Below are 13,402 nucleotides of genomic sequence, written 5' to 3' on the forward strand. Positions count from 1 at the left end.
TATTCCAAAATTAGTTTAATTAACTGGATATAACTTCTCCAGATGTCATAATCAAACGCACACCTCCGGATATCAGTCTGGGAATTACTTATCCAGTAATTTAGCTGTCATATTGTCTGCAAATGACTTGGAATTTGACGAAGGTTTGGATTAACTTCAGTGTGGACCAGAGCTAAACAGAGATACTCATTATGTTGATTCTCGTCTTATTTACTCATTTGGGCCCTTAGCTCCCAGTGAAGCATATAGCCCATCGGTGACCTCCCGTCTCCCTCATCGTCTGAAGTCAATGGTATGGTTGGGGTCCATCAGTGCTTCTGCAATCCATTGTATCCACTGTACAGGAGATTGGACCAGACATCTTCACCAGAGCGCTGTTGGCCGGCCTTCCCCATTTCCACTTCTCACGATGGCTTGGATGTTAAGAGGCGTCGATCCACTTCAGGAAAAGCAAAAGAAGCAGGGAATGAAGTGCTTGCCATAATTCACATCTGCAGAGTCCAACCCCAGACTCAGTTCCTCTAGAAAAAGCTGTTTATGTGAAATGTATTCATTGGAACATTCCGGAAAATCTGAGGGACCTCCAGCAAGGTGTTGTGATAGTACAGTGAGCCAGAGAATCTACTGCTTGTTAACGCCAAAAATCACAGCACCTTTCGCCTTTGTCTCAAGTGCCTTGGGAAGACCAGACTGAGGAGGCGTTGAGTGTAACAAAATCAACTACTAGTAACTGGTGGAGCAGTGCCTGATGTACCAGTACCAGGCATGGATGGCATGACGCCAGCCTATAGAGGTGGGGTGTAGAGGTTTTGCTGGCAGATCGCTCTGCAGAACCTACTCTCTCCTTGGCATTATGGGGCTGCAAAGGAAAGAGCCATGAGGGCTGTCAAAGAGGCTGCCAGGTGAGCCTCCAGATGGCTATGGGTCAAGAGGTGGGACCCATGGACCAATTCTGCTGGGACACAAGCCAGGGTCTGATCAATACTGGCTGGGTCACCTGAGCGAGAGTGTCTGAAGTTGAAAGACCTGAAACACCCGATGACCCCAGCACTGGTCAATCTCTCAGCAACCTTACAAAAGCAAAACTAAAGGTACTTCACAAGCCGTGATGAGCATTAGGACGTCATGAGGGTAGCAAAGGTGTTATATAAATCCCAGTCTGTATTGTTTTATCGATCAATATTTATTTTAATATCTTTCTCTGCTTCTCATTCAGCTTGACATCTCCTGCCCCAGAAGGGAATAGAATAGGTTCCCCTAAATATTTGCATTGTAAAGTAAGAAATGTTTTCAAACATATTATAGAAATGGCTCCTCAGTGATTGGAGTAAGGCATATTGGGTAGGAAACCGATACCCATTTCTGTTTCATCATGTCAATCCATGGCCTCCTCTTGGCCAAGATGAGGCCCCTCTCAGGGCGGAGGAGCCACACCTTATATTCCGTCTGGGTAACCTCCAACCTGATGGCATGAATATCAATTACTCCTTCTGGAGAACAAATTTGCCCCCCACTTTCCTCTATTCCCCTCTCTTAATCAGACAGCTTCCCCCTTCCTTCTCGTTCCTGAAGAAGGAGCTTAGCTGAAGCGGTGACTGTTTACCCTTTTCCATAGATGCTGCCCGACCTGAGTTCCTCTGGTGTCTTGTGTGTGTTGCCTTGGGTAGGAACTTATTTTAGTTTGAATGTAATTGAATGGAGAGGATTGCCGCAATCAACTGATATCATAGTGCTCATTCACTGTACTACATAGAACATAAGGGACCTTCAGCCCCGATATTATGATGACCTATAAAAAACCTGCTTCCTCCTGCACTGCGTATAACTCTCCATTTTTCTTACATCCATTTAAGAGTCCCTTAAATGTCCCTAAAGTATCTGCCTCTACCACCACCCCCAACAGTCCTTTCTGGGCATCCACCGTGTCTGTGTAAGCTCTGACATCTCCTCTAAGCTCTCCTCTACCAAATTTAAACAGAGAGCCAAATGAATTTCTATCACATTGTCGGAGCTAGTTAAAAGGGACTTCCCTGTTCACTAAGCCCACTCAGAGCTATCCAAAAGGAAAGCAGGAAGAAATTAGGGTTTCACCTTCTTGAACCTGTTTTCGTCACTGAAAAGGTAGTTTCCCATCTCAGCGCCGAAATCCTACACTGAAATACATAAAAGCAAACACTGAAATAAATGTTTGATAGTGGAGATGGATATATCCTTCTGTGAATACTGCACAAATAGCTGATAAACAACTTAAACTACCTGCACCCAGCCAAGTCAATCTCCCAAGTGAACAAGAATGCTGACATCTCCAGCACAAGAGATTCTGCAGATGCTGGAAATCCAGAGTAACCCACACAAAATGCTGGAGGAACTGAGCAGGTCAGGAGGCATCTAAAGGCATCCGTTAGTCTTGCAAGACCAAAATCTTCACTGTCCAGGGCGCAGGCCTGAGCAAGGTTATATGGAAGACCAGCAGTTGCCCATGCTGCAAGTTTCCCCTCTCCACGACACCAATGTTGTCCAAGGGAAGGGCATTAGGACCCATACAGCTTGGCACCGGTGTCGTCGCAGAGCAATGTGTGATTAAGTGCCTTGCTCAAGGACACAACACGTTGCCTCAGCTGGGGCTCGAACTCACGACCTTCAGGTTGCTAGACCAATGCCTTAACCACTTGGCCACGTGTCCAGCATCTATGCAAAGGAAAAAAGAGTTGGGCTTTTGGGCTGAGACCCTTCATCAGGCCTCATCTTTATGTCCTTTCCAAAAGATGCCGCCTGGCACTGTACAATGTGCTATATTCTATGAATCTATAACTAACTGTGTACATACAGTCAGCAGCGAATATTCAAACCCAATTGTGTCAATGTGTTAAAAACATACTAAGGGTCAATGATCAACTTTATTTGCCATATACATCTACAGTACTGTGCAAAAGTCTGAGGCATATATATATATATATATATAACTAGGGTGCCCAAAACTTTTGCACAGTACCATATTGGTCAAGGTGGAGAGGAGAGTGAATTTATAAATCTGGCAAGAGCAAAGGATGTTGGGAATGGCAAGGGTGGAGCACCATGGGAGGTGTATGGGCCAGCTGGAAGAGAAAGAGTGCCAGGGGTGTGGGGTGGTGTGGGGTGGTGTAGGTGCAGACACACCCAGCCCTGATTCACCGGGCAAAGACATTTGATTCCAAATAATCGGTTTATTGATCATTACAGAATGTCTCTCTGGTGTTTCCTCCTCCCTCCCTTCTCCCTTCTCCCTTCCCCTTTTCCCAACGATTCCCCTCTCCCTGCCCCCTTCCCACTCTCAGTCCACAATATAGACCCATAACAGAACCATGTTTATCATCACTCTCTCTCTCCCTTTCTGGCTATCCATCCCATAGGATGATGATGGTTCCTTTCAGTCAGTTAGTGGGGTGGTATCCCACTCCTCAGAAAGGAACAGCGTGTGCGTGAGTGGATTTTAGGTGAGTAGGGGGTTGCACAGGTCCAGACCCACCCTCTCAACATCCCCTCCCGGATCCAGCGGCATGGTGGGGTCCAAGACGGCTGAGGGAAGTTCTGTTGCAGTGAATGGCCCAGACCAGGCTTCGATACAAGGGATGCCCTTTCCACGCTTCACGGCATGTGTTTGCTAGGTGGCCGTTGACCCTACGAGAGGGTTCATCCGCCATTTGACAGGTCTTGTTTTTCGTCCTGCAGGGTGTCTAGCCACCCTCCTCACCAGGCAAGCCTGGTGGGGGAGCCGGTTTAGTCACCGACCACCCGACCATGCGAACAGTACTGTACAAAAGTCTTAGGATTCCTAGCCCTATATATATAAGACTTCTGTACTTTTGCACAGTACTGTACATGCTTTAGGAATTTGCTGTGCTGTGTTGGTGAAGGTGTGACATTGCACAGAAAACAACACTCAACAATTATTAAGAATAAAGAATTATATAAAAATGAAGTTAAAGGCTAAAGTACAGATATGGAATATAATGTGCATAAATACATAAATACCAGCATGTATTTACAATGTAAACAGCTTTATAAAAAGTGGTTTAAAGTGTTTACAGTGCAGGAACAAGTGTAACAACTAGAAGGGCCTAACTAGAATGGTTGACAGATTAACTGCCTTGGGGAAGAAACTTTGAAGGAGGCATGAAGTTTTTGTTTTCATAGCCCAATAGTGCTTTACAGAGGGTGATTTAGGAAAGGGTAGTTTGCTGGGCAGGTAACATCCACAATGATTGTTTCCTGCCCATTACTTCAACAAATCATACAACCCCCACCCACCTGACCCAACATTGCACCCGACTGTCTGCCCCACAGCAGTTCCTCCATGGTGGTATCACAGTAGGACAAAAATAAATGACATCTACCAAAGAACGAAGCCAGTGAAACTCTGATACCAGTATTGGCACCGTGCAAACAGGTGCCTGGCCTGAAGCCAACGCAAGCTGTTTGATCTCTCCTTGATCTTGTGCCACCTCTATTTGTGCTCCACACCTTCACAATTGGGTTTAAAGGATTCCTGGATTGCAATAGTGTTGGCCTTGTAACCTAGACGGGCCTTTCATGTAAGGCAGAGCAACTCAGAATAACTTTGCTTGATCCCCATACCCCCATACTAGAATTGACTTAATTGTTTGAGGATTGTTGTGTTAAATCAGTGGACTAGCAGCTAGAGTTTTGGCCCATATAGAGGCCATTGACCATAAAATATAGGAGTAGAATCTGCCCATTCGGCCCATCAAGTCTGCTCTGTGATTCAATCTGGCTGATATATTTTCCCTCTCAACCCCATTTTCCCGCCTTCTCACAGTGTCCTTTTGCACATTCCTAATCAAGAACATACCAACTTCCGCTTTACATATATTCAATGACATAGCCTCCACGTCGTCTGTGGCCACAAATTCCTCACATACACCACTCTCTGGCCTCCAAGAGGACCACAACCTTGCATGCCTCAATGACCCGGAGAGCTACGCTGGCTGGAGTCTGGTCTTTCTGCTTTAGGGTCACCCATGCCAAATGGGTCAGAGCATAGAGGCCAGACTAAGAGCGATCCACCAGATCTTCAGGTTTGGGGGTTCAGCTAAGGCCTAACAACCCTGATTGGTCAAACAAAACTGTTACGGAAACAGCAATGAAAAATCCTTCTACATCTGAGTGCAACATTATTACTGAGTCTCCACCTGGGACTTGCAAGACTGGTAGTAGTGAAAACCAAGAGAAAGTTATTGACACGATGAAGGAAGCCCTGAAAACTACCAGAGATGGAGGACCTTCACGGCTGCCCTAAACACCAGTGGCGTAATGGGCAATTATGAAAAAAAACACTCTCTGCCAAAAGAAATTCCTCCTCAGGCACAATTGCCGGTAGGTAGCTAGAGAATTTATATTCTGGTAATTAAGCATTCCTGGAATTACTCTGAAAAGCTAGTTTTGGTAATTGTAACTGTTACAATGGGACTGTGGTTAAGATGAGTCTGATCACTAATGTGATCCACAGAAGGGTGTCTGCCCTCGTAACCTGGTGTGACCTATATCTAACTGCAGACTCACTAAAGTGGTTAATGTAACTGCCCCTTAGCTTTGGGACAATGTGCTGCCAACTGTATATGTATCTTATGATAAATAAATGAAGAGAGGGTGCAGCGCGCACGGCCTCTCCGGTGATGAATATCTGTAATCTGTCAAGTAGGGGACCGTGCACAATTCTGATTTGATGGAGACGGACATGAGAGTATCAAGGAACATCTGGGAAACTTCTGAAATGCCCGCTTCGCCGCCGCTGCTACTGTGTGGTAACCGGAATCTCCGGAGCAGAAGGCCCCGAAATCCTTGGCTTTGCTTGTTTAAGCAGCCGGGGCAAGGTCGAAGGCGCTCGGCACAGGATGGCGTTCGGGAGGCTGTATCGGAGGGGGCTGGTCGGAGGCTCGAAGTTTTCGGACAGATGGACTCAGTGTCGGCTGCTTCCAAGGCATCGGCAAGTTGATGGTGCCTGGAGGTTTATGGCAGCGAGTTTCTCCCCTTTGCCACCTGCTATCAGGGACTCGGGGACTTTGAGACTTTTTTTTACTGTGCCCATGGTTTGTTCTTCATCAAATTATGGTATTGCTTTGCACTGCTGTAACTATGTGTTATAATTATGTGGTTCTGTCAGTGTTAGTCTTTGGTTTGTCCTGTTTTCTGTGATATCACTCCAGAGAAACATTGTATCATTTCTTAATGCATGTATGCATTTCTAAATGACAATAAAAGAGGACTGAGTGTTCTCATAATCTAATCTAAATTACATGGGATAATGATGACAGCCTGGTACAGAACCCACATCACATCATGGGCTGGTGTGGAAAGACGAATTCCCAGAAATGGATTAGTCTACAGAGAGTAATGGATACAGCCCAGTCTATCACAGGCAAAGCCCTCCCCGCCATTGAGCACATGTACAAGGAAAACCACCACCAGAAAGTAGCGTCCGTCATTAAGGACCCCCCCCCCCCACCCCACCATCCAGCTCATGCTCTCTTCTCGCTACTACCATTGGGTAGGAAGGAGGTACGGGAGCCTTAGATCCTACACCACCAGATTCAGGAATATTTATTACCCTAAAACCATCAGTCTCCTGAACTAGCATAAATAATTTCACTCACTTCAACCCCGAACTGTTTCCACAACCTGCAGACTCACTTTCAATGACACTATGTTCTCTGTACTATTTTTATTTTGCAATTTGTCTTCTTTTGCACTTGGTTGTTTGATAGTTTTTGTTTATGTGCAGTTTTGCATAAATTCCATTTTATTTCGTTATTTTCCTGTAAATGTCTATAAAAATTACAGTAATATTAAGTATATGGTGATATACTGTACATGTATTTAGATAATAAACTTACTTGGACTTTGATTGAAAAGATTCAACACATTACTGGAATAAAAGCACTACATTTTTCCCGGGAGTTGTAGCCAATAATACATCATCATCATGTGCTATGTTGTATGACATGGGTAATCATGATTTATCCATGACAATAATTGTTCTTGGCAAATTTTTCTACAGAAGTGGTTTGTCATTGCCTTTTTCTGGGCAGGGTCTTACAAGACGGGTGACCTCAGCCATTATCGATACTCTTCAGAGTTTGTCTGCCTGGTGTCGGTAGGCTTATAACCAGGACTTTGATATGCAGTCTTCTATGCGGTGGTGTGCTGGGGCAATGGCATCAACACGGGTGATGCCAATGATCTCAATAAACTGATTAGAAAGGCTGGCTCTGTTATAGGAGTCAAACTGGACACACTGGAGACTGTGGTAGAACGAAGGGCCCCACAGAAAATTCTGGCAATTCTGGACAATGTTTCTCACCATCTGCACGCCACCTTGGCCGAACAGAGGAGCACTTTTAGTAATAGACTAAGACAACTGTGCTGCTCCATAGTGTGCGATATGAGGTCATTCTTACCCTGGAGCATTAGGCTCTATAATGTGTCAACCTACAGCTGGGGAAGTGATGGCCCCCTCCTGTTAGACTGTTTGTGGTAACTTATTTTTTATTCTTTCTACTTCTCTTCTAATATTTATATCTATGCACCAGTTGCTCATACGACCATCCACAACCTGCTCCCAAGGCTTCACCTAACCTTGATTGGGGGGGGGGGGGCTATGCTTTGCCCAAGGGTGACCTGCAGGTTATTAGAGGGAAGGAGTACCTTACACCTCCTTTGGTAGACACATATCTCCACCCTACCATCAATATAGCCAATACACCCCATAATATCACTAAACATCGATGATTACATTGGTGCTTGTGGGTCCTTGCAGTGAGAAACTTGGTTTCCCATAATGGAGCATTTAATATCCTTCTCAAGTACATCACTCCGTGCAAAGTGATCCTGGGCCATCTTCAGCACATGTTAACTGCAATGATTTGTTTGTAAGCAGCATTTCCCTATGGTAGAGATGGCTAAGGCAAAAGGGCATAGGTTTAAGATGAGGAGCAAGAGGTTCACAGAGATTCAAGGAAGAAATATTTGACATAGAGGATGGTTACAATGTGCAATACACATCTGACAAGGTGGTGGGGGCAGATATTCTCACAATATTAAAGAAGTATCTGTACAGGTATTTGATTGTCAAGGCATGGAAGACCCCAAACCAAATGCTAGGAAACTGGGACTGGTACTTTGTGGTCAGCATAGACATAGCAGCCTCTTTTGTGCTCTAGTACTCCACGAATCTATGGCCTCTTTGATAACAATATTTGGCCCTCACCTGGTCTCACCTACACCCACCTTCACCCTCACCTGGTGTTAACAACACCCACCTTCCTTCTTACTGGTCTCACCTTCCCATTCACCTGGTCTCACCTACATCCACCTTCCCCCTCACCTGGTGTTAACAACACCCACCTTCCTTCTCACTGGTCTCACTTACATCCACCTTCCCATTCACCTGGTCTCACCTACACCTACCTTCTCGCTCATCTGGCCTCACTTATCAACTGCCAGCTTGTACTTTTCCCCTTCCCCCTCCCCCACCTTTCCAATCTTGATAAGGTGTCTCGGCCCGAAACACCAGCTATTTGTTTCCCTCCATGTGTGCTGCCTGACTTGCTAAGTTCCTCCAGCATTTTGTGTGCGTTGCTTTGGCTACAAATATTGTGAGCCTCTCATGTCACATCAGTTTCCCCACCCTTTCCAGATGCGCCTCTTTACGGCTCTATAAGCTTCAGTAGACCTAGTGGCCATTCCTTGTGTGGGTCTAGTGAGGGTATCAGTCAGTCTCCTAGCATGAGCCAACCTCAAGACAACAGCCAGATGGCTTGGGTTCCCCTGAGCTAAGGAAGGGAGTCTAGCCAGGACTGCCTCATGCAGCTGGTTCCCAGGGAGTCCCAGATCCCAGGAACAACCAGATCACACATTGAAGAGGTATCCCATTGGTAGAGATATCTTTCGACATGTTGGATCAATGAGCCAGTAATGTGGTGGAGCAGTGGTATCGTCAGTACCTTCAAAAGGGGGACATAGCTTTGGGGATTGCAATCTGTAAATGTATTATTCTTTCAAACTCAATTCTTTTAGCTTCTCATCAGAAAAAAAAGGCCTTTTCTCCTGTAGAACATCACAACAGCCTTTCGAAGACCTTTAGTAGAAGTGTAATGCTTTCTGCTGACTGCTTATGACTCAGGGAAATGTCATGTCTTTTCCAAATATTTATGCCCACATTTCCAATTTTTTTTTCATTTAGTTTGAAACCACATTAAATATATCCAAAGCACATATCAAAATGTAAGGTTTCTGGAAAGAAATCTTGAGAAAGTGCTCAAGAGTGTAGAAGGGCAGGGTTAGATTGATCTAGAGTAGGTTAAAAGGTCGGTACAACATTGTGGTCCGAAGGGCCTGTACTGTGCTGTTTCTATTTCTGCGACATGATACAAAAATAACCCACACTGCAATGATATATGGTCTGAAACGGATAAGGGGGCTGTCAGGTTAAAAGCTGAAAGGCCATTTCCCTGGAACTTAGAACTAAGATGCAAGGAGAGGAGCCGTCCCAGCATACAAGGTTGGATATTTAGGAGCCAAATGAATCTTTGAATGCTCATTTGCAACACCAGTGGCCCCAGTTTAATTCTGCCACTTTCTGTAGGGAGTTTGTCCGCTCTCCCGGTGACCATGCAGTTTTCCTCTGGGTGCTCTGGTTTCCTCCCACATTCAGACTTATGGGTTAGTAGGTTGGTCACATAGATGTATTTGGGCTGCCCACGTTCATTGGGCCAGAAGGGCCTCTTGCCCCGCTGTATCTCTAAATCTAAATCTAAAAGCTAGCTTATGATAGAGGTTGAGGGATTCATGGATACTGAGGCAATCAAAGGAAATTGGGATTGAGAAGGTGGGCAGGAAAATGGAGATCAGCTATGTTCTCACTGAATGGCAGAGGTGACTAAAGGGATTTTAATATATATTTTTTTAACAAGTATCTGCCCTTTTGGCTGATCAGCTGAGATTCTGAAACCCAACACAAACACTGTGTGGGGGAAGGACTCTGCATAGATAGGTTCAGACTTCACTTTCTGGCAGGTGTTGGTCAAACATTTTGCTTAGCCACATGAGGGTACCTATTGTGAGTTTGGGGACCATTCCTGCTCACTAATGTCCTCTATTTCTGATTAAGCAGCAGGCTCGGAGAAGCTGGGGCTAAAATGAGGGAACGTAGCAGCTTCCATGATACGTGGATGAAATGGTTCCGAATTGAATAATCGGAATCTGAATCGGATTGACTATCACCAGCATGTGTCGTGAAATTTGTTAACTTAGCAGTAACAGTACAATGCAATACATGATAATATAGAAAGAGAAGGAAGTAAATCGATTATAGTATGTCTGGGTGTATTAAATAGGTTAAAAATAGTGCAAAACAGAATTTTTTTAAAAAAGTGAGGTAGTGTTTAGGGGCTCACTGTCCATTCAGAAATCGGAGAGCAGACAGGAAAAGGGAAACGTTGCTTGTATGCCTTCAGGCTTCTGTACCTCCTTCCTGATGGTAACAATGAGAAGAGGGCATGTCCTGGGTGATGGGGATCCTTAATAATGGGCACCGCCTTTCTGAGGCACTGCTCCTTGAAGATGTCTTAGATACTATGGAGGCTTGTACTCATGATGGAGCTGACTAATTTTCCAACTTTCTGTAACTTCTTTCGATCCTGTGCAGTAGCCCCCACACCAGACAGTGAAGCACCCTGTCAGAATGCTCTCCACAGTACATCTGTAGAAGTTTTCGAATGTTTTAGGTGACAAACCAAATCTCTTGAAACTCCTAATGAAATATTGCCGCTGTCTTGCCTTCTTTATAGCTGCAACAGTATGTTGGGACCAGGTTACACCTTCAGAGAGCTTGACACCCAGGAACTTGAATAAAATACAGCAGCTGCAGTAAATCTGAAATAGAAACAGGACATGCTACAAATACTCGGCTGGTAAGACAGCATCTGTGGAGAAAAATAAGTTTCTGGGATTTTCTGTTCTTATTATATGACGCAACTGGTTGTGTTGGGGTTTTGGTAAGGTATTGATCCTGGCTGCTGTTACCTCTGGATTTGAAGAGGTTCAATTGAAAATTACTAACGCTAAGGGACGCTGACAGGAATTTGGAATGGTTGGGCCGTGGAATCACTGGCCTGAAACTGTTCCAGTGCGGATCCATTTTACATTCAAACACAATCACAAAGAGATCATGCAAGTACCTCTACTTTCTTAGAAGTTGGTGTAGATTCAGCAAGTCACCAAAAGCTTTGACGAACTTCTATTCCCGCACAGTGGAGAGTATCCTAACTGAATCTTAAAGTATTATACGGTAGAGTCAGAGAGACAAAGATTCAAAGTTTATTATCAAAGTATGTATGCAGTATACAACCCTGAGATTTGCCTTCCCACAGACTGCTACGAAATAAAGAAAACCATGGAACCTGTTCAAAGAAACAGCAAAAACATCAACTCCCCCACCCCCACACATGCATAGTCATTGAAAAATACAGTACAGAAACAGACCCTTCAGCCCATCTAGTCCATGCTGAATCATTAATACTGCCTATTCCCATCAACCTACATCCAGACCATAGCCCTTCATACTCCTCCTATTCACATACCGAAGCTGCTCTCGAACATTGAAATCGAGCTTGCATGCACCACTTGTGAGGGGAGCCCATTTGCACTCTTCATACTATCTGAGTGAAGAGGTTTTCCCTCAAGTTCCCCTTAAACTATTCACCTTTCACCCTTATCCATGTATGTAAGTACTTTAATAGTTTTTTTACTTTGATGTTACTTTGCATCAGAAACATATTATAATTGCTGGAAATCTGAAACTAACTGAAAAATTCAGCAGCTCAGGCAGCAAAGAGAATCAGAAGGAATAGTTGAGACGACTGACCAGATGACTTATCATTTTATGTTTTAATACCTGCAATGGACTGTGGAGTTATGTTTAAAACCCGGATCCCTGTGAGTTGTGGCAAGTCCACTGCCCATTCATTCCTGTCTTTTATGGTGAGATTTAATAAATCTGACGGGCATGTGGAAAGAGCTGCTGGTGAAAGTAGGTGCAATAATGAAATTTAAAAGATCTTTAGATAAGTAAATGGTAGGAAAGGTTTATAGCAGGGGTCCCAAATCATTTTTTTATGCCATGGACCAACACCATTAAGCAAGTTGAGAACCCCTGATATAGAGGGATATGGGCCAAATGTGGGCACCTTGATTGGCATGAACCAGTCAGACCAAATGGCCTGATCCCCTGCTGTATTACTCTGTGAGTGTGTGACTTTGAGTACTTACACAATGCATTCCCTGTGACTCCCAGTCACACACCGTGAAATATTAGAGACCGGGAACACTACAGCACAGAAACAAGCTCTTCGACTCATCTCCATGCCAAGCTTATTCTGACTAGTCCCGTCGATTTACCATACCCCTCCCATCCATGTACTTACCCCAATTTTTCTTAAATGTTGAAATCAAACTTGCACCCACATTACTTAAAGTTAAAACAGACACTGGCATTTTCATAGATTTGGGGTAATCAAAGCTATCAGAGTGAAGTGCAGCAGTAGATAACACCTCTGCTCTTTCCAAAATCAGGGGTTACTCTGCAAAGAGGCATTTCTTTTTCTTTGATTGCATTTTTCTTTGAGTGTATCTGAACGTTTCATTCTCTCTCTCACTCAAGTTTTCCTTCTTGGATCTCTATCTCTCAACAGTCCAGCCAGATTTATTTGTAATCTTCTGTTTTACTTTCTTTTTGGCTCTGTTTCGCTCCCTCTAGAAATAATCTGCTGCTTCAGAATTGATGGATATTTTCTAAATTTCTGGCTGTTTCTCTTGCTCTCTCCTCTTCTCCCCCCCCCCTTGCTCTTGCCTTCCTCCCTCTCCCCTACCTCCCTCCCCTCCCCTCCCCTCTGCCCCTTCCCCTCCCCTCCCTCTCCTCCTCACCCTCCCTACCCTCCCCCTCCTCTCCCTTCACCCCCCCCCTCCTCTCTCAGCCCGCACCCTCCCACCCTCCCCTCCTTTCTCTACCTCCCCTCACCCCCTCACCTCTTCCCCCACCCTTCCCCCTCTCTACCCTCCCCACCCTCCCCTCCTCTTTCATCCCTCACCATCCCCTCTCTGCCTCCCCTCACCCCCTCCCCCCACCCTTTCCCCTACCCCCTCCCCCCTTTCCCCACCTCTTACCCCCTCTCCCTTACCTCGTCCCCTCCCCCTTTCCCCTACCTCTTACCCCCTCCCCTTTCCCCTACTTCTAACCCCCTCCCTTTCCCCTACCTTTCCCCCTTACCCCTCCCTCTTTCCCACACCTCTTACCCCCTCTCCTTTTCCCCACCTCTTACCACCTCTCCCTTCCCCACCACTCACCCCT

The 13,402-nt window shown here is 45.2% G+C and overlaps 1 protein-coding gene across 2 annotated transcripts in view; it reads left to right on the forward strand.

Moving 5' to 3' along the window:
* LOC134355752 (repulsive guidance molecule A-like) overlaps window positions 1–13,402 on the forward strand; it is a 68,135-nt gene that overhangs the window by 22,439 nt on the left and 32,294 nt on the right. The window contains exon 2 of one of the 2 annotated variants that reach the window (XM_063066107.1): window positions 10,845–10,967. The exons of the other annotated variant lie outside the window; for it this stretch is intronic. Within the exon in view, the coding sequence (XP_062922177.1) occupies window positions 10,948–10,967 (20 nt within the window). The 5' untranslated portion in view covers window positions 10,845–10,947. The remainder of the gene's footprint in view (window positions 1–10,844; window positions 10,968–13,402) is intronic. 2 annotated transcript variants of the gene reach the window in all.

This window comes from Mobula hypostoma, chromosome 13 (assembly GCF_963921235.1).
Source record: "Mobula hypostoma chromosome 13, sMobHyp1.1, whole genome shotgun sequence".
NCBI lineage: Eukaryota > Metazoa > Chordata > Chondrichthyes > Myliobatiformes > Myliobatidae > Mobula > Mobula hypostoma.